The 19,175-nt window shown below is 38.9% G+C and overlaps 1 protein-coding gene across 2 annotated transcripts in view; it reads right to left on the minus strand.

Annotated features, from left to right (window-relative positions):
• Nucleotides 1–18,434, minus strand: part of LOC127971300 (mastermind-like protein 1) — a 31,151-nt gene extending 12,717 nt beyond the window's left edge. Inside the window, exons 1-3 of one of the 2 annotated variants that reach the window (XM_052574186.1) lie at nucleotides 17,984–18,434; nucleotides 17,062–17,538; nucleotides 3,983–5,341 (exon numbers count right to left, since the gene is read on the minus strand). In XM_052574186.1, coding sequence (XP_052430146.1) covers nucleotides 3,983–5,341; nucleotides 17,062–17,394 — 1,692 coding nt within the window. In that variant the 5' untranslated portion in view covers nucleotides 17,395–17,538; nucleotides 17,984–18,434. Of the gene's footprint in view, nucleotides 1–3,982; nucleotides 5,342–17,061 lie in introns of both variants that reach the window. The other variant, XM_052574185.1, reaches the window with a different exon arrangement.
• Nucleotides 18,435–19,175: the final 741 nt, after the last annotated feature.

A 19,175-nucleotide genomic window follows, 5' to 3' on the forward strand; every position in this document is an offset into this window, starting at 1 on the left:
ATTAAATTTAGTGTCTTTTTTTTTATTAGTTTAATGTAGAAAAATGTTTGGAGCATTTTTTGGTTTGTTAAATAAGTTTTTTTTTTTGCAATGAAACCAAGCGGCCAGCGGCAGACAGTGAGCCTATGTTTGATCAATTTAGCTTTCTCAAATCATGAGGATTTGCCTAAAATAAAATCTATAGATATAAAACAGTTCAAGTATATAACAATGCTTAAACGTTAGACCCAGATAAATCTGGCTATATCCAATAGTTTGCACAGACGCTTCGGGACAGGGAGACGCCAGCGTGATCTCTTGAGTTTTTTTTCACTGGATACGCCTTCGTTTGCTTATAAGAGTAATACATCATTCGTAACCGCTAAAGGTCTGCTTTAATTTGTGTGTACTCACAATATCAACAAAGTGTTGTGCTTATATAAAATAAAACAAAAACATGATGCACTTTCTGCATCTGCCGTCTCGTCTTTAACAGGAGAGCTTCACAATAATGAACCAAAACTCGGCGAATACATGCCTCACAGACATGATAAATAATATATCTATAGAAAGCTTTAAATGACTACTTAACGAAATAAAACAAAACGAAAATCTTTCATTATAATCATAATCCATAAAGATGGACTTTTCTCTAAATGCGTGTCTAATGAGATGGCAAGTCGGGATCGACAACTTCATCCTTGCGATACAGACTCAGAAAACACTAGTTTATTAGTAAATAATTCAAATATCTGCTTACTATTTTCCCCGTCACAGTTATGGTAATTACTTTTGCAGGGCTTTGCAGCAAGCTCAAGCCTATTGTGTGCATTTGAACGCAGAACTTTTTTTTGGAGTATTATGGAATATTGGAATATTTATATAATATTTTTTTTTAAATCCATCGTTTACACACCTTTCTATTGTTCCAAACATTTAAGATTTTGGGTAATCTTTGAAACAAAAATTACTATACTGTAGTGAAACTAAAAGTTAAGTTAAAGTTTAAAGTCAATTAAAAGTCCAGGTAACCAAAACTTAAGACCCAAAACAGTCATAAAGGCAATGTAAAACAAACCCAATATGAATCAAGGAGTTAAAAAAATAAAAACACATCAGGTCCGGCAAACGGAGACTCAAACATGATGCATGACAACCAATAAGGTTTGCTGCCGTCCATAACTCATGCAAAAGCTTAAATCCCCATATGTGATGTGCTGTATGAAAGTGTGTTAATTAGCGGTCAAATATTTTTTTGAATTTTAGGAGTGCGTTAAGGATGCAGCCCTAAAAAAAACAAAAAAACAACAACATTCCTCTGCAACGCGTGTTTTTAAATTAAAAAACAACTATTTAAACTATCAAAAATTAACCAAAGTCTTAATGATTTTGAAAAACACGAGGGTGAGTAAATGACCATTTTTGGGTCAACTAAACCCCTTGTTAGCAACTAGTGTTGTCTAATGCCCAGGACACAACATGATCGGGCTAGTTAGGTGTATTCCTCTCGTCGGTGTTGAATCAGCGTCTGGGCCGTCAACAACAATGATAGCTCTGACTGGATGTTCAGTTTAACAAACGAGCCAGTGACCAATAATTAAAGCGAGAGTGATGAAAACAAGCATGTTAAATGAAGGTGGTACAGACAGAAGGCTGTTTAAATGTTACGTGATCTTTCCCAAACATTCCAATCAAAAAATGTTTTCATAAAAACATAAGCTGCTTAAAATGATTAAAGTTATCAGCATTACTGATATTCAAAATGGTAAGCCAGCACTGCTTTGTTTACGTTTTGTATATCTGCGTTTATCTGGTATATGCTTGTTTCGGTTTCTCCTTTTGAATGACGAATATATACTACTGATAGCTGCTGATATAGACAGTTCATTCCTCTGATGCATGCGCAGAACACACGTGTTAGATTCCCTTCAGCTGTAGTCTGTGCAGTGTTAGAGCGCAACTTTTTGGGCTGCTGACGCGAGGCGACAACATCGTCAGCTTTCGTCGCCGCTAGTTCTTTGAAGACGGCTTGATGTGTCCTAGCCCTAAAGCACTGACTTCATTACCAATCGGTGAGCCGATTCTTAAATGGCACTAGGGTTGGGACAACGCGTCGAGGTCATCGATGATGTTGACGCAAAAAATACTTTGATGCAAAATATTCGTCGACCTGTTTTTACTTCTCTAAAAAACGTTTGCAAAACGTTTACCTTATGTGCGCTGAATATACGCGATGGCCGGATCAACATTCTGTCCAACGTTATAGAACCAATCCAGGGTTTTTTTCTGCATTGATCTTTTTTTTTTGGCGGCTGTCAAAGCCTTGTTTGATCCATAGACAGTAAAAGAAATGGACACAGCGACCCCATTGGAACTCAATTGAGACAAGTGAAGCCCATTTTTAGCGTTTTTTAGCACTTCCGTTTCTGACGCGCAGACTCAAACGAAGCTTGACGACGTCAGCAACCTGTCTGACAAATGTAAATCTTCTAAGTAGCTGTGCGTGCAAACTGCTATCGTTAATCTTGCAGAGACGGCGAGCTTGAGCGGGGAGTTCTTTGTCGTGAGTGAGCAGGAGTAAGTATTCTGATTAATTATTTTGTATAGTATTTTAAAATGTAACGACAGTACGCCATATTAAGTTAATTGCCTGCAAGCTTCTCCTCCTGTCTGTACGGTAATGCGACAGAGAGCTGAGTGGTTATGACGCAATCGTTAGCCTATTTTTTACAAAAACTGTTTATACGGGGCCATAATGTAACATAGAAGGTAATGGAGCCCTTTATACATTGTCGTGTATCTTTGGAAATAAATAATGGACAAACGGAGTCTTTAAACGCCTCAGATGTAAAGTTATTCGCTGTCAAAGTGACGCCAAAATGAATGGGAGTCAATGGGAATGCTAACGCAAGTGAAGTTCTGCTAAAAGATGGCAGCCCCCACCCGACTTCAACTTCCGGTCGACTTCCTTGCCCCTTGGTTTGATCGGTGAGTGATGTAGAATAGAATGACTGCTGCGCCTGACAAGGGCGCGTACGAGAGAGAGCCCCGGCTGCGCACGCACTCACAGTCTTGTAACAACACGAGCGCTTCTTGCTCTCTCTCTCTCTCTCCCTCGTGCAAATTAACCAAAATCATTAGACACGATAGAAAAAGGGTGGAACGCCAAAGTTTCACGTGGAGCACTCGGAGAATTTTTTTTCCTCCATGACAGGCTGCTGGCTCCCACAGTTAATTGTTTTTTTTTTTTTTGGAAAAAAAACTCTCTTTATTAGCTTAAAGCCCTCAAGTTTACATTGGTTCCTGTATTCTTTCAATTGCTCTAAACAAGTGTTTTGGGTGACCTTTTTTTTTGAATGCTAGACAAAGTTGTTGTTATTTTCATCTGAAAGAAGAACTTTTTTTCAGTAAGCTAGGCCCTATGTGTTCAGTAAGCTTGTTTCAGTAAGCTATGTGTTTTCAAGGCTTCAAGGTTTTATTGAATGCTATCTCTATACAAGTGCAAAGTAATGTATTCTTAGTCTTATTTTGTAATTTTAAGAGTAAAAAACATATATTGAAATGTTAAGGAATTCATGTTTTTTCATTCAGATATGTAAATCAACATGTATAAATTGTTAGTAGTCAATTAATGGGGAGATAATCGAAATCGAATCTGTCTGGAAAAAATTAATCGTTAGATTAATCGATGCATCGAAAAAATAATCGCTAGATTAATCGTTTAAAAAAATAATCGTTTATCCCAGCCCTAAATGGCACTCATTGTAGTAACATGCTCAACAGATATGACTGTGATTGGCTACAATGATCATTGCTTCACACTCTTCCCCGAGTACATGAACAGAATTGCCAATCAGCAGTGTTTAAGAATGGGCTCAAATGTGCTCAGATGTTAGCAGGAAATAGATGTTTTAAAAAATTCAGAACCCACTGGTACCGAAGTTGGTACTTTTGACAACACTGAGCTACAGATTTGACGTCTGCAGTGAGAAGCTGGTCTTACCGGAGCATGCTGGTGTTGCGCTGGTCTGAAGTTCATGCTGGCCGGCCTCTGCTTCGCAATCTGCTGTTGTAGCATCAGGTTCAGGATGGCCTGGTTCTGTTTGTTCTGGTTCTGTGTGGCCGGAGGGCCCCTGGGGGCACCAGGCGCTCCAGCCTCGTAATGGGACAGGGGTTTAGTGTTATTGTAGTCCAGCATGGCAGCCTGGGCTCCTGGGTTGGATGGGTGGCTGAGGTGCCCCGTGGGTGCGGCTGGGTGATTCAACATGTTGGCCTGTCCACTGGACTGCATGTAGCCGGCTGGAGCGCCTGCTTTGGGAGAACCCTTGTTGGGCATGAGCAGGGTCTTGGGGTTAGGGAAGTCTTGTGGGTACGAAGAAGGACTGGTGGACTTCTCAATGCCAAAGGTTCCACCCATTTGACTTTGTGTGGGAGCATTTTGGGTCCAAGATGTTGAGTGAATGGGCTGCTGGTGGAATTTCGCTGCTTGCTGTTGCTGTGGTTTTTGTTGTTGAGGTGGTTTCTGAACCACATGCTGCTGCAATATCGCCCTCTGCTGCTCGCGTGCCGCTAACTGCTGCAGTTGCTGCGCGGGGGACAGGTCTTTGGGTGGGGCGGGTAGCAGGTGGTTTGGGAGTTGCCTGGTGGACTGCTGCTGCACTGGAAGGGCCGGCGATGTGGCCGAAGCCGTTGCAGGGGAGTTGGTGTGAACAGGGGGCCCAGATGAGGTGGGTCTCACCTGAGGTGAACCATTGCAAGAGTCTTGATCGAAAGCCGTAGCGGGGGAAAATTCAGTCTTCACGCTAGCCAGATCTGGCTGCATCAAGCTCTGACCTGCACTGGCGGATGGGAGCTCGGGGTCCTTACGATCTCCAAAACTGTCACTGAGGAGCTCCTGGAAGTCCTCGTAGGGTACGTAGCGGTTGAACTCCTCCATGATCTCACTCCAGTCCTGATCGTTGAGGTTGAGGTCAGGGAAGAGGCTGTTGTTTCCATTCATACCTCCACCAGGAAGTATGCAGGGCAACATATCGTCCACCGGCTCCTTCTTCATTTCTTTCAGGCGGAAATCAGACTCTGAGCCACGTGATGCACTGCTATCAGTTAAACCGGACCCGTTGTGCTCTGCACCGACCGCTCTGTGGTTCCCATTGGCCATCATGGCTTCGGTACTCACGTTATGTTTGGAGTCCAAAGGTGAGAGAGGAGGCACCGTGCCATTCGAGACCCCATTAAGACCCCCCAATGAATCCTTAACACAGGCTTTTTTATTTGGCGGGTAGCCATCGGTGAAACCATTGACCTGGTCACGGCCGTGGGGTGAACCTGCATTATCCAACTTTCTCTTGACAGTCTCCTGTAACTGCACACAGAAAAAAATGAATTAACATTTAACAAGCAGTTCATTTAGGATTTAACTTCATATTTCTTACAATAGTTGTAAAAAGTAACATGCATACTAGATAAAACATTAAAAAAATGTGGGTTATTACTATTATTATTATTATGGATTACTAAGTAATGATGGGAATTTAAGGTGCTTTGACTAATTATAAATCACCTTTTGTAATTTTAATGGCCCTGCAGTGTGACTTTTTTTTATAATTTTTTTTTATTCTGATATTCAGGTTTTACAAGTATTTTATGTAAATTACCCTCAAGATAAGCTTTTCTTTTTACTTTCAAGAGTCAAAACTACGTCTAAGATTTATGTTTACTTGCAAAGATGTTGGTCCCATTTTATTTTCACTAAATAGATATACACTATACAAATGTAGATAAAATTTAAGAAAAACAGCTGAAAATAAGTACTGAGCAATGATGTTGATATGCTGTGGGCTGGTATATTATTCATGACTCATTATGGTGCATTATGAGAATTAGCTCAAGAAACTCCCACTCTCATGTTCAGAAATCCAGGACACACTTATTGAATTGCATAACAAATTAAATAAAATCAACATAAGGTTGTTAAAAGATACTGTTTTTCTACATACATTAATGATAATTACGAACCTGTTTTTAAAACAATTCACTTTAACAGGCAGACTTTTAGGAACGAATCATGCTCTTAAAACTGAAGGGCCACTGCTCTCCCATCACAAACATTTAAGCCTGCATACGGTGTGCTGTATGACCTTTAGATCAACTTATGCACTTCATGTGGTTGTTAATACAAACTAAATAAATACACATTATTATTATTTAGCAACTTCCTAGAAAACTTGTGAAGTTATAAAAAAAAAAAGTCTTTTTCATCAGTTTTGGAGCATTTCCATGCATTATTCACGAGAAAGGAACTCTATTCAATCAAGGCACTGTTATGCATGTGATATTTTATATTTTATATTACTTGTCATTTAAATGTTTCAGCTGCGCTGATTCAAGTTTGTTATTTTGTTGTTCAGAGACATGCATGTGAAACATTAGTATTTCTTCAGTGCAGTAGGTGATCTAAACTTATACTGGCAAAGTCTTTGCAGACTTTGCACACATTCACTGCGTCTTTTCAAATAAAATGTATATATGTAAATAATGCCGATAAATAGAAGACAATGTAGTAAACTAAAAGCTCAAAGAAGTATGAAGAGAAAAGTAAATCTGCCTTTAGTTTATTCTTCCTGCTTTTCAAGTCATTTGCCCAGAGACTGTAATGCGATGAAGATATGTATTATCATTCAAATGTTTTTCCTTATTTCATACATGCCAACTAAATGCTCATGCAATGATATTTTATAAAAATTTTGTTTTGTTGTGTTTTTAATGAAAAAAGGTTTGTCTTTAGTTTGTCATAGGGCAAAAGGATTCAAATACAACAAAGTGCTTGCTCTTTTTTTCTCTCTCTCTCCACTCCACTTAGTATTCAATAGCCTTGTGATGACCCCTCTACACTCCCACTTTCCCACAGCATAACACACCCATTTCTTGAGTCTTTCAAATTTTAGGTGTGAACGACCAGTGCTAAAAAGGGGGACTCGTGACACTTTAACAAATTTAAATGTGACTGTTTACTAGCGCCAACCAATTTAAAACTATAGTATTAACCACAAATGTATTGCTACTGTGTGCAAACAAATACCATGTCACAGGAAATGAAACTCCCCTGCTTTTTTGACATAATCTGAGATTTGGAGGGCTGGTGCATGATGGCCTAAATAATAATTTAAAAGTGCGTGGTGTTTAATAGGAATAAAATGAGGTCTGAAAACAGAAACGCATGTGCAGTTTTTGACCCATCTGAACAGACTTGAGCCTCTGTGTGCTGACCTACGGTCTGGCTGTGAGGAAAGGCATGCAGGCCATCGGAAGTGATCTCTAACACTGCAGAGTTTCTGAACCTGAAAAACTGGTCTGTTTTTATCAGCTACAGTCGTTTTTCTGAGACGACCTAGCTGGGGCGACACACCCACGAAAACGTGCTTTCTTCCAAACAGGCCAAAACTCTTCCAAAGCTATTTTATTATTATTATTATTTTATTTTTTTTACTGACGCATGTCTCTTAATCTCTTGCACTCTTTGCCTCCATCTTCGTGCCTCCCCCGCAGGCTTGAGCCACATGGGTCTAATTACCATCTGTATGAACGTGTATCCCACAACAAAAGAGTCAGCGCACGGACCGCGGAGGGGTGCGGGAGTGCGCCAAATTCCTGCCCACGCACAGCTCAGGCTCAGCTCGCCTTTGAAAGCACTGTCTGCTACAATAGACAGCCCCCGACCGCACAACGTCCAAGGACAGAGAGCAGCGATCAATATTAGAGCAAAGACTCGGTCACTACACTCAGTTTGGTGGATACAGCTACTTCACAAACAAGGGGCAAAGACCAACAAGTGTTTAACGTCATTTAGTGAAGCTAGTAATTAGTACTTTAATGATTGAGAGCGGCCAAAAATCTGTACGTGAAATTCAAACCAGCTTCACCAGATTCACCGAAATGAACATTCTTGGCCTGAAAACGAGGCTGAACAAAATGAAACACTTGGCTGAAGACCGAAGGATGAATTTTTTTGTTTTTTTCATTTTCAAATAGTGGCAATCTGGTGTAAAGCACATGTTAGTATTAAGTTTTAATTTGAATTTTAAATAGCCTAAACTTTTGCATTAGCAGCAGCTGAATGCATGTCAACTGCTTGAATGCAAAAACAAAATACACATCAAATTTCACTTTAGCTGATATATAAAGAATATAACTTATTTACAAAAGGAATAAAAATACACCATGCTATAGGGCAGGCTATGCCTAATATAACAAATAGAGCCAGATCAGTATTTTGTTTAGCTGATATTATTGGCCGTTATGAGCATGTCACTGATATGTTGGTATCGGCGAATATGCCACCGATATGAACTTTTTTTTACAGAACATATAATGCAAATTAAATGCTTCTGAATGGTGTAATTACTTAGTTTGTCCAGCAAAGTGCACTCCATTGCTTGCTACTGGTGACCCAGGTCAAACTTCACCCCAGTCTGCTGCTTCAAATTATCGTCACATTACAATGATTCTAACTTTTAGTTTTGCACGATGATATGATGAATGAATGGCTCATGTTTAACAACAGATTCAGTGACGTTAGAGACTTAAGTTGATCTGCGCATCACAGCACACGTCTGAAGCGCATTAAAGCCGGTGTTAAGTTCACCGGAGCTCATCAGTACACAAAGTATATCGGCCGATATATCGGTATCTGTCTTTTTTTTTTAAAAGACAGTCGGGCTCTAATAACAAATAACTTACATAAGGTTTAAATAGGTATACAAAACTGGAAAATGTGTATAATATATAACAAAAGAAATAAGTAACGTATAACGTTTATTAGCAAAAAGAGTAAGAAGATCTGAGGCATGGCATTCATCTTTGATGTCAAAACATTTATTATATTATATTAAAAAGTTTAAATGAAGTAAAAATCAGCAAACGCTGTGGAACCAATTAAATAAGAAAAGAACGTTTAGAAATCACATTGGATGAACGTCAAAAGTCAACAGGCTTTTCAAAATACTGCCAAACAGGAACTTTTGCATTTACTTTCAAAACTAAATCATCCGCCATCGTCTTGTCTGTCTCACCTCACTCTTCTTGTCAGTCAGTCAGATGGCACAACATCTGTCTGAATACATGGAATTTGTGAGTGTATTATAAAACTAAACAATTAGTAAATAAACTAAAGAATTGTATGAGCCATTTAGTGATTTCATAATCGTACAATAACCAGCAAACAGCCACAATTTTGGTTGCCAAACATTTGGTGCATCCATACTACACACATGAATGTAACCTCAAATCATGTAGCTTTTTAAGAGGTCCTGTTACTCCATTAGATGCACCAGTTGACTGGCCAAAAATCGTTTTTTGGTCTTTTTTTGGGGGGGGATATTTCCAGAAGTACACCCGAGTGCACAGACTATATTGTAATCATTCGCTGATTGATTTAATTTGAGTATGTATGGACAGGTCGATGGCTAATTTCACTGGTACTTGTGACTAGTGACAATAAAGGGCTACTACTACTACTACTACTACTACTACGCACAAATAAGAGCCTTTCCCTGCGCGAGCGTATACTGTACCTGTCCCTGCACGAGCGGAGACAAAGAAGGATGTTCAGCTCAACTTCTCACATGTTGGATGAGAAACAAAACAGACTAAACTGTGACAAAACTTTTTTGTTGGCGTTTTGTAAAGTGTAACTTGCATACACATTTAAAAAGCCCGAAGTAAACGTCAGTTCTGTATAGGATTATTTTTTTTGTTTACCTTAAAATTAAATCGACTTAATCTGATTTAAAAATCACCTGCTGTAAGCACACTGAAAAAAAGTGTTTCATTCATCCAATTAAAAAATTTTAGGGTTATTGATTGAATTATGATATTTTTTAACTTGAGACAATAGTTATTTATTTTTCATTGGCTCAAGTAAAAAAAAAAAAAAAAAAAAAAAAAACACAGATGTGAACCATTACCCTATTTTTTTAATGGATGAATGAAACACTTTGCATCTTTGTTTTATTCACACCAACATTATTAGATTTTAACATTTTGGAATAATGTATTTATAGCATACTTTTATTTAGCCTCACTAGTAAATAACTTTTTTTTTTATTTAAAACCAAATGTAAAAACTAAAATACTGAATGCTGATGCTGAATGTGTGTTCATTGTGTTGTTTGGATTGTAGAACTATGCAGTTATTGCCTTTAATTTCACATGGTTACAGTTAATCTTTTAATTTAAGGCCAGTTCTCTGTAGTTTCAACCCAATTCAAAAACAAAAGCTAAATGCTGATGTCTGTACCATCTATGTTTGTATTGAATGTAGGCTTGCTTACTGTGCAGTTACTGCCGTTAACTTCAGATGGTTACCGTTATTGTTTTCAATAACCAAAAGCCAGTTTGGCCTATTAAATACCATATAAACATCTTGTTTATGCACACTTTCCTTCTCTACTCTTTTTTTTTTTTTTTTTGCTTAAAGATAAAAAATAAAAATTGGTGACGGAATCGGCCATGAAAAATCATGATCGTGCATCCCTAGCAATATCTACAGACCAAAACATCCGAGACATGGGGGTAAGCTTCTTTTAATTTTAGCTTGCAAGTAACTACCTAGCAGTGTCCTAGTAACAATGCAAAATAAAACAGAAACTGCTCATCAATACCCAGTAACTGCCTGCAAAACCCCAGCATCGTGCTATTAAATGAGCAAGCCACAATTTTTTTTTATTTTATTGAAACATAATTTACTTTCAAATACAATTATGGATTATGCGTTTAATTTGCTAATGAGCTGCTGGATAATTTGCATTATCTCGAATGTTTAATCAGTGGGTAGAAGTATCAGAAATTAATACCTATCTATTACAATTGTTTGGGACATTTTTTGTACTCTAAAAATAGCATAAAAAACTAAAAGAGTTTGTCCATGACAACCAAATAATTTGATTGAATTCTCAATCTGAATTCATAATATGGCTTTTAATAATAAAGTTTAAAATCAACATCAAATACAAAAGTAGCAATAAATGGTACAGCCTTTTGTGTTAACCAAGGCTGCATTTATTTGATCCAAAAATACAGTAAAACAGTAATAATGTAAAGTATTATTACAATTGAAATACCTTGTTTAAATTAGTGCCGTCAAAATAAGCACAGTAATAATTATTAACACAGTTAATGAAGGGTGGGGTAGGGTTGGCCTGCCGCTTCTGACTCTTTCTTGGTAAGAATTGCATTTATTTAGAAGCAGAACATCTTTAAGACCACATCAAATGAGGGACTTTTCAGACGTGCACTCCACTTTACCTCAGCGCAAAGCACGAGTCAAACAAGCGCGGAAACGGTTCAGGTGACAAGAGAGCTTCAGAAGAACACCAGTGAACTGCGGTCAGATGAGATGTTGTCAGGCCATATATGTCAGTAAAAACTAATTTCCCTGTCTAGTAGACCATTACACCGTGTTTATAGCTGGTGCTCTTCAATTGCATGCACAAATAAGGCGGAGCACACTGTATAATGTATTATTTCATATTAAAGTTCAAGTGAAACGACAAGCATGCGTGTCAGATCAGAGACACGTTCAGCAGCGGCAGCTCTTAAAGTAATAGCAGCCAAAAAACCCAATAACCCAGCTGCTGTGATGTCTGTAAATCAAAGAACATAATAATAACAATAATAAAATTTGGTATTTGATAACTTTATTCAGTATCTATATATTTCCTACTTGCTGAAGGGCACAGGTAAATGAGACATTATGTAAAGATTTTAAAAAAAAAAACCTCATTTAAGTGAACTAAAAGTCAAATAAAATGTTAAAACTGATCACCCTCAATTATACTGTAATACTGAATGGCTTTAGACAATTTCCTAGAGACATCAGTAGTATTGGAATCAGTGATGCAGTTAAAAGCCTTAATGTTAGGTGGGATTAATCAGGAAAAAAAAGTGTGATTAATTAGTTAATAATTTTAATTGATTGACAGCACTCATTTTTATATATTGTAAAATATAATTTAAAATGTAATAAATCTAATCATATAATTAAAAAAGAAAAACACCACATTCTGGAATTCACAAAGGGGGCAATATTTTGTCAGCTGCAATGGGATTTCTGCCCTGAGCCCTGGTTAACCCCGGCTAGTAGCTGTGAAAATCCAGCTGCAGACCAAGTGCTGAACAAGAACAGTGAGTTATGTTGAGTCATACTGCGAGGAAGGGAAAAACAACTAGATACACTACAGTTTCGGCACAAAGCTTTGTGTTCAAGACTCACTCTTATAGCACAAGCTAACTAAAACCAACAGCCCGTCTACAGAAAGTTACATCAACATCATATGGTCGGCACTTAAACTGGTAGCGGACTAAATTAGTTTTTTGGGTCAACCATTCTTTTAAGATTGTGACTTAAAAACACTGCAAGACAGGTTATGATGTTGGGACAGCATACATATATTTACTGAGACTTAAAGGTGCTTAATTTTTGTGACCAAAAATGTAAATTATGTTATTAATAATTTACCCTCATGTCGTTCCAAACCAGTGAGACCTCCATTCATCTTCTGAACACAGTTTAAGATATTTTAGATTTAGTCCGAGAGCTCTCAGTCCCTCCATTGAAGCTGTGTGTACGGTCTACTGTCCATGTCCAGAAAGGTAAGAAAAACATCATCAAAGTAGTCCATGTGCCATCAGAGGGTCAGTTAGAATTTGTTGAAGAATCGAAAATACATTTTGCTCCAAAAATAACAAAAACTACGACTTTATTCAGCATTGTCTTCTCTTCCGTGTCTGTGTGAGAGAGAGTTAAAAAAAAAGCAGTTTGTGATATCCGGTTGGGGAATGAATCATTCGATGTAACCGGATCCTTTTGAACCAGTTCACCAAATCGAACTGAATCATTTTAAACTGTTCGCGTCTCCAATACGCATCCACAAATGACTTAAGCTGTTAACTTTTTAAATGTGGCTGACACTCCCTCTGAGTTCAAACAAACCAATATCCCGGAGTAATTCATTTACTTAAACACTACACTGACTGAACTGCTGTGAAGAGAGAACTGAAGATGAACACCGAGCTGAGCCAGATAACAAAGGAAAGACTGACTCGTTCTCGAGTCAAGAACCATTTCTGTCAGACGCGTCCGATTGGTGAACCGAGGAGCTGATGATAATGCGCATGTGTGATTCAGCATGAAGCAGATCGACACACAGAGCGTCTGAACCAAACTGATTCTTTTGGTGATTGATTCTGAACTGATTCTGTGCTAATGTTATGAATAAAAAGATCCGGTTACATCGAATGATTCGTTCGCGAACCGGATATCACAAACTGCTTTGTTTTAAACTCTCTCACAACAGACACGGAAGAGAAGACAATGCTGAATAAAGTCATAGTTTTTGCTATTTTTAGACCGAAATGTATTTTCGATGCTTCAACAAATTCTAACTGACCCTCTGATGTCACATGGACTACTTTGATGATGTTTTTCTTACCTTTCTGGACATGGACAGTAGACCGTACACACAGCTTCAATGGAGGGACTGAGAGCTCTCGGACTAAATCTAAAATATCTTAAACTGTGTTCAGAAGATAAACGGAGGGCTCACGGGTTTGGAACGACATGAGGGTGAGTTATTAATGACATAATTTTCATTTTTGGGTGAAAGATCCCTTTAAGGCTGATTTATACTTCTGCATCGCTGTCCATGTCGACGTGCAGTACACATGCAAACCACGATGTGCATAGGATCGACGCAGAAGTATAAACTGGGCTTTAGGTGTACTGTAGATACATAAGCGTGAGAGCACACAGAGCTATTCAGCGGTCCAGGGGTCACTGGGAACAACAGTGAGTCATTGTGGGCGAGCAGGGGAGGGGGGGGGGTGAATGTGAGCAGACCGGAGTCATCCTAAATGCTGTGCATCATCACACCAGCATGAACATCCCAAAACTACAACAGCACTGTCCTACAGCCAAACTAGGACTTTTTCTCTGACTACAGCCTTTATGCCTAACGACTTCCAAACTAGTCTGACTGCCCCAAACACAAAACCAGAAAAAAAATAGCTCATATTCTAACCTAACTGTCCTGCTAGAGCATATAACAAGGCACAAAGACTGCCCTTACCATGTAATTAATGTGTTTTCAATATGATTTTATATATTTGAAATAGTCCTGCATTGATACATATTTTTTTATTAAAAGTGCATTCTCTTAACATCTTAATCCACAAGCCATAATAATCGATAGCTAGAATCTACTTTTTTTTTTTTTTTTTTGAGATGTTCTTAGTAAATATTCACTAGTCCAAACCACAACCTCAAGTCTCTCTGTCTTCGTTCAGGGATGTGAATGGCTAACCATCTTGAATCAGCAATCAACGACCTTAATAAATAAGGTTTTTAATCAATTTCAGCTTAAAAGCACTCAGTTATCATGCGAGCACATGAAAAACATAAAAAAAAAAAAATATTGACCTAAAACCTATCAAATCTTTCAGTGCAAACTGTTTGTGAAACGCAGGCTAAAAGTGCTGGAGTGCTTCATTCATTGCAAGTAAAAAATATTTGCATCAAAACTGTATGTTAAAGTCAGCGTGAAATGAAAATTAACCTTATCTTCATGCATGCTGTAGAACTTATGGTGTGGACCATTCATCCAAGCATGTTTTTTTCCCCTCTCTCTTTCTATTTTTTCCCCATTTGACAAATGTTTCGTTTACTGGATCTTCCAGTTAGATGTCAGACTTCTCTCTGGTGATGTATGCCGGACTTTCCATTCATTCATTTCTCTTAATCCCACCGCTTCAAAGTTCATATCCCTACACTCAAAAGTGTAACGCCCACAATCAAGCATCCAATCAACAACACCGAACCAAGTCCCACTTCTCTGTCTGAACAAGTGTTGTGAGTGAGGTGTCAAGAGGAGAGACTTAAAGAGATACTTCACCCAATAAAAACAAACAAAATAACAAAAAAGCCAATTAAGCCATAAATTACTCACACCTTTTCTTTCAGAAAAATTCGGTTGGATTTAAAAAAAATTGTCTTTGATCTTTCAAGTCATTTGATGCAACTAGCGTGTGTTGCACTCCATCGGTCCAGGAGAAGTTTAATATAAAGCACATCCACTGAAAAAAAAGTGTCTCGCATGGCTCCGGGTGGTGAACAAAGACCTTCTGTAGAGAAGGGATGCGGATGTAAGAAAAATATCGCTATTCAAAACTTGATAATCACTTTAATCTTGCTTGCACACACAAATGGAAGTGGTTCTGGGGGAATGATGTATGGAGGACAGCGCTGCGCAAATAAAAGTGCCTTAAAGACAAATCTTTAGGATTTTCCCTTAGTTTCTGTGACTCGTTCTGCTCTGTTCAGCGAGCAGCTGAGAGGAACAGTAAAATATACAAATGGAAACCAGGTCTTCAGGTCTTTTGACAACACAAAGTCAGCTGATGCTAGAAATGCACCAATATGCAACACCCCGAAACCCCAAAATGAAGACTGCCCATCCACATGCATCCGTGTGTGTTGAAGGATGGTTTCAACATTGATCTGTCAGTTCTCAGGTGACTTTACTGCCCACTCCTCGTCAAGACAGAATAAACCTGCTGTCAGATGTTACAGAGGTTACAGTTATTCATTCATAAAGAAAGCTGCCCTTGTCGGTTTAATTTGCTGGTTTCTAGCAGTGCAGTGCGAGTTTAACATGTAAATCTCCACTCATGACTTCTCTTTGCACTGTTTATCATGAGCTAGTGCCTACAAACTACATTAAGCATTACATGTTATCAGTTTCAGGAGCCTGACTGTCTCTGTAAAACCAGCCACGGTTTCGACATTATACACCGTTCTCTGTGCCACCGTTTCAATCAATAGCACAGTTTCGCAATACCTTCAAAAGGAAAACAACATGTATAGGAAAGCAGGGCTAAAAACAGAAGGATGGCCAGGTTTTCAGTGTCCTCAAAGTATTGGACTTAGATGACACCTGGTTTCAGAATTTCACTGCATTAGAAAACAGAGCAAGAGTCATTCGCTTTCAGATGCTACAGGTCACAAAGTTGCACTAAACTTTTTTCAAACCTATTTTTGTGCTCTGTTTCTTGGTTCTAATGCAATGACATTCACACGTGTCTAAGTCCTTCAGTGCTGCTTTCTAGAAGCAGGGATGCTTTGAAAGATTCGATCAGCACAGCAATGCAAGCTTAAAAACAAACACAGCCATGAGGTGATCATTAATTGACCCCAACTCTCAAAACATCTGTGGCACACAGAAAACAGCACTGAGCTCATGTGACGTGCTACATGACGTCAGCTGTTGATGCTGATGCTATAACACACACACACACACGTTTGTTTTTGTGGAAAGTGGGGACATCCATAGGGGTAATGGTTTTTATACTGTACAAACTGTATATTCTATGGCCCTACTACACAAACCCTACACGTAACCCTCACAGAAAACTTTGTGCATTTTTACTTTCTCAAAAAAGCTCATTCTGTATGATTTATAAGCGTTTTGAAAAATGGGGACATGGGTTATGTCCTCATAAGTCACCCTCTCCTTGTAATACCGGTGTCATACCCATGTCATTATTCAGAGTTGTGTCCTGATATGATACAAAAACAAGAACACACACACACACACACACACACACACACACACATACCTGCCGAAGCACCTCAAACTCTCCGATATCAGCTCGTGCATTCAAGCACCTTTCTGCATTCTAAGGTTTTTTAGACAACCGTCTACTTCCCTGTTATCTTTTAAGAGCTCCGGTAACAATTTATTTTAAGGTGTCCTTGTTACACGTTGCATGCACTTATTATTATTATTATTATAACAACACATTATGCATAATTACATGCAAGTAACCCTAAGCCTAACCCTCACCATATACGAGGCAGATGTAGTTCATTAATACTACTCAGTACTTGACACTTAACAAGGACACTGTAAAACAAAGTGTAACCGGTGATACAAAGGAAGTCCCCCTGGAGTAGTGTAACAGTTTCTACATCAAACACGTGAGGTTTGAATCTACAATCTTTCAGTCGTGACTCGTTTCTCACAGACTCACCGCGATCAGCGTGCTGTTTCTGCTCTGCTCCCCGGTTGTTCCGCTCGCCGGGTCCGTGCCGGTTCCCCCGCCGCCGCCCGTGCCTCTCTGCCCCGCGGGGTCCGCGCTCGCCGCCGCCGGCTGCCGGTTCTTGTTGTTCGGGCGCTTGAGCTTGGTCTGCAGGCAGCGCGGATGCAGCGCGTACGTCTGCTGTCTCTCCATCTCCAGCCGCTCCACGGCAGTGCTGTCATAGCGCTTCTCACAGCCGTTGTGATGCCGCCGGAAGAGCTCGATGCGCCGCCGCAGCCGCTCCATCACCGCGCTGTGCCGCGGCACCACGAAATCCGCCATCATCCAGAAGAACCGCGTTTATAAACTCACTCGAGTCTCCGGAGTCCAGCACAACTCTCAGGACAGATCGTGCTGTTTCAGAGCGGTGTGTGTGTGTGCCTTTACAAAACACACTCAACTGCCTCCATCTTTATCACTATCTGCCTCCTTGGACAACAAAAGAAACGGCACATAGTTCAGATTTGTGCGCTTATATCCAGAAGAGTCCAAACGCAGAAACTCTAAACTTCCTTTTAACTAGACGACACAAATCAGTGAACACTCTTCCTTATATAACTGTAATCCTGACACTGGACAGAATGAAGTTAAAAACTACGACTTTATGAATGAAAGCGTCCCCTAACAGCAATAGCGTTTGCATCTTAAAAAGTTACATTTGTTTAAACTTGTAACGTTACATAATTTAGAGAAAAGTTTAAGAGGAGTCAAAACTTATAACGTTACTTAAGTTATCTCTTTTTGAAAACGTATAAAACGTGAATATTTAACGTTATCTCTCGTTTATAAACGCAACACGACACGTCGTTAAATCGACTTTTCTCTTATTTTAACGAAATTTTAGCAACAGATTAAAAATATATATTTTTTTTACCTCACAGTTGAAGTTGACCAAAGACGTGCTGGAAATAAAACTTATCGACGAAAGTTTAGAAAGAGATGGATAAATCCTCATACATTACAACTATTCAGCCCAAAAACACTAACTCTGAGAGTTACGAGCGAGTTTTACTAGTAAAAATAACTTTTAAAGTAGCAGTGCGGCTAACAGCTGATCCTCACTGTTACATTACAGCTACGGATGTAGCTTAGCCTGCTTGCTAACTAGCCCTCAAACAAAGCATTATAAACTCTCTTTCTCTCCCCAATCTGCTTCAGAAGTCGTAAAGTACACACAGCCAGCTACTGTCCCCGGGTTTGACTCGACGTGAAGAAGAAAAGGCAGACGATAAAGAAATCAGTTCTGCCCCGCTGCGAGTCTCTATTGTTTTCCAGTGTTCAGGAGGCTGTTGGTCGCCATCTTGTAACTATTTTTTATTTTTCCTCTCTGTTTTATCCGCGCGATGTGAGTGACAGATCTCTCGTGCAATCACACTCTCACTACCAACATACCTCAACAGATGCGATGCCTTATTGTTCCCGGGAAATCACACTTATTAACTATGGAAAAATAAAGTCGTTTTTTTAAAGCTTGAAGATTTAAAGTGAAAAATTGATGAGCAGGTGCTGGTGCAGTGGAGCAATGAAAACAATTTTACTACAATACTTTTTAATTCAATGTCACATTTTATTTATTTTTGTTACATGTCATTATCTAAATCAGAAGACATTTTTTGATCCATTTTTCCATACATACAGCTGAAGTTGAATGAGACTCATACACTGAATCATTGACCAGCATCAATGTGAGTGTGTGTGTGTGTGTGTGTGTGTCCTCAATACACCCCCTGAACCCTGTGACCCCACACCAATGGCAAAAACATAAAAATAAAATAAAATAAAATGCCAACTTAACTGAAAAATACAGTTGATCTCTTACGACAATCCACAAAAAGGTGAATTTCACATAAAATCTCCAGGTAATAAGTCACCTCAGTCGAGCAACATAAAATATCACATTACGCATAAAGGAGGATGACATTTATTTTTAGGCTATTGATATTATTTGCATTCACACTTAATGACAGCTAAGCACATTCCCCTTCCAGAAATATTGTCATTTATAATTCACATTTTACAAAGATTAAACAAAACAAATACATACAAAACACCACACTTTAATTTAT

Source organism: Carassius gibelio, chromosome B14, assembly GCF_023724105.1.
Source record: "Carassius gibelio isolate Cgi1373 ecotype wild population from Czech Republic chromosome B14, carGib1.2-hapl.c, whole genome shotgun sequence".
Classification (NCBI taxonomy): domain Eukaryota; kingdom Metazoa; phylum Chordata; class Actinopteri; order Cypriniformes; family Cyprinidae; genus Carassius; species Carassius gibelio.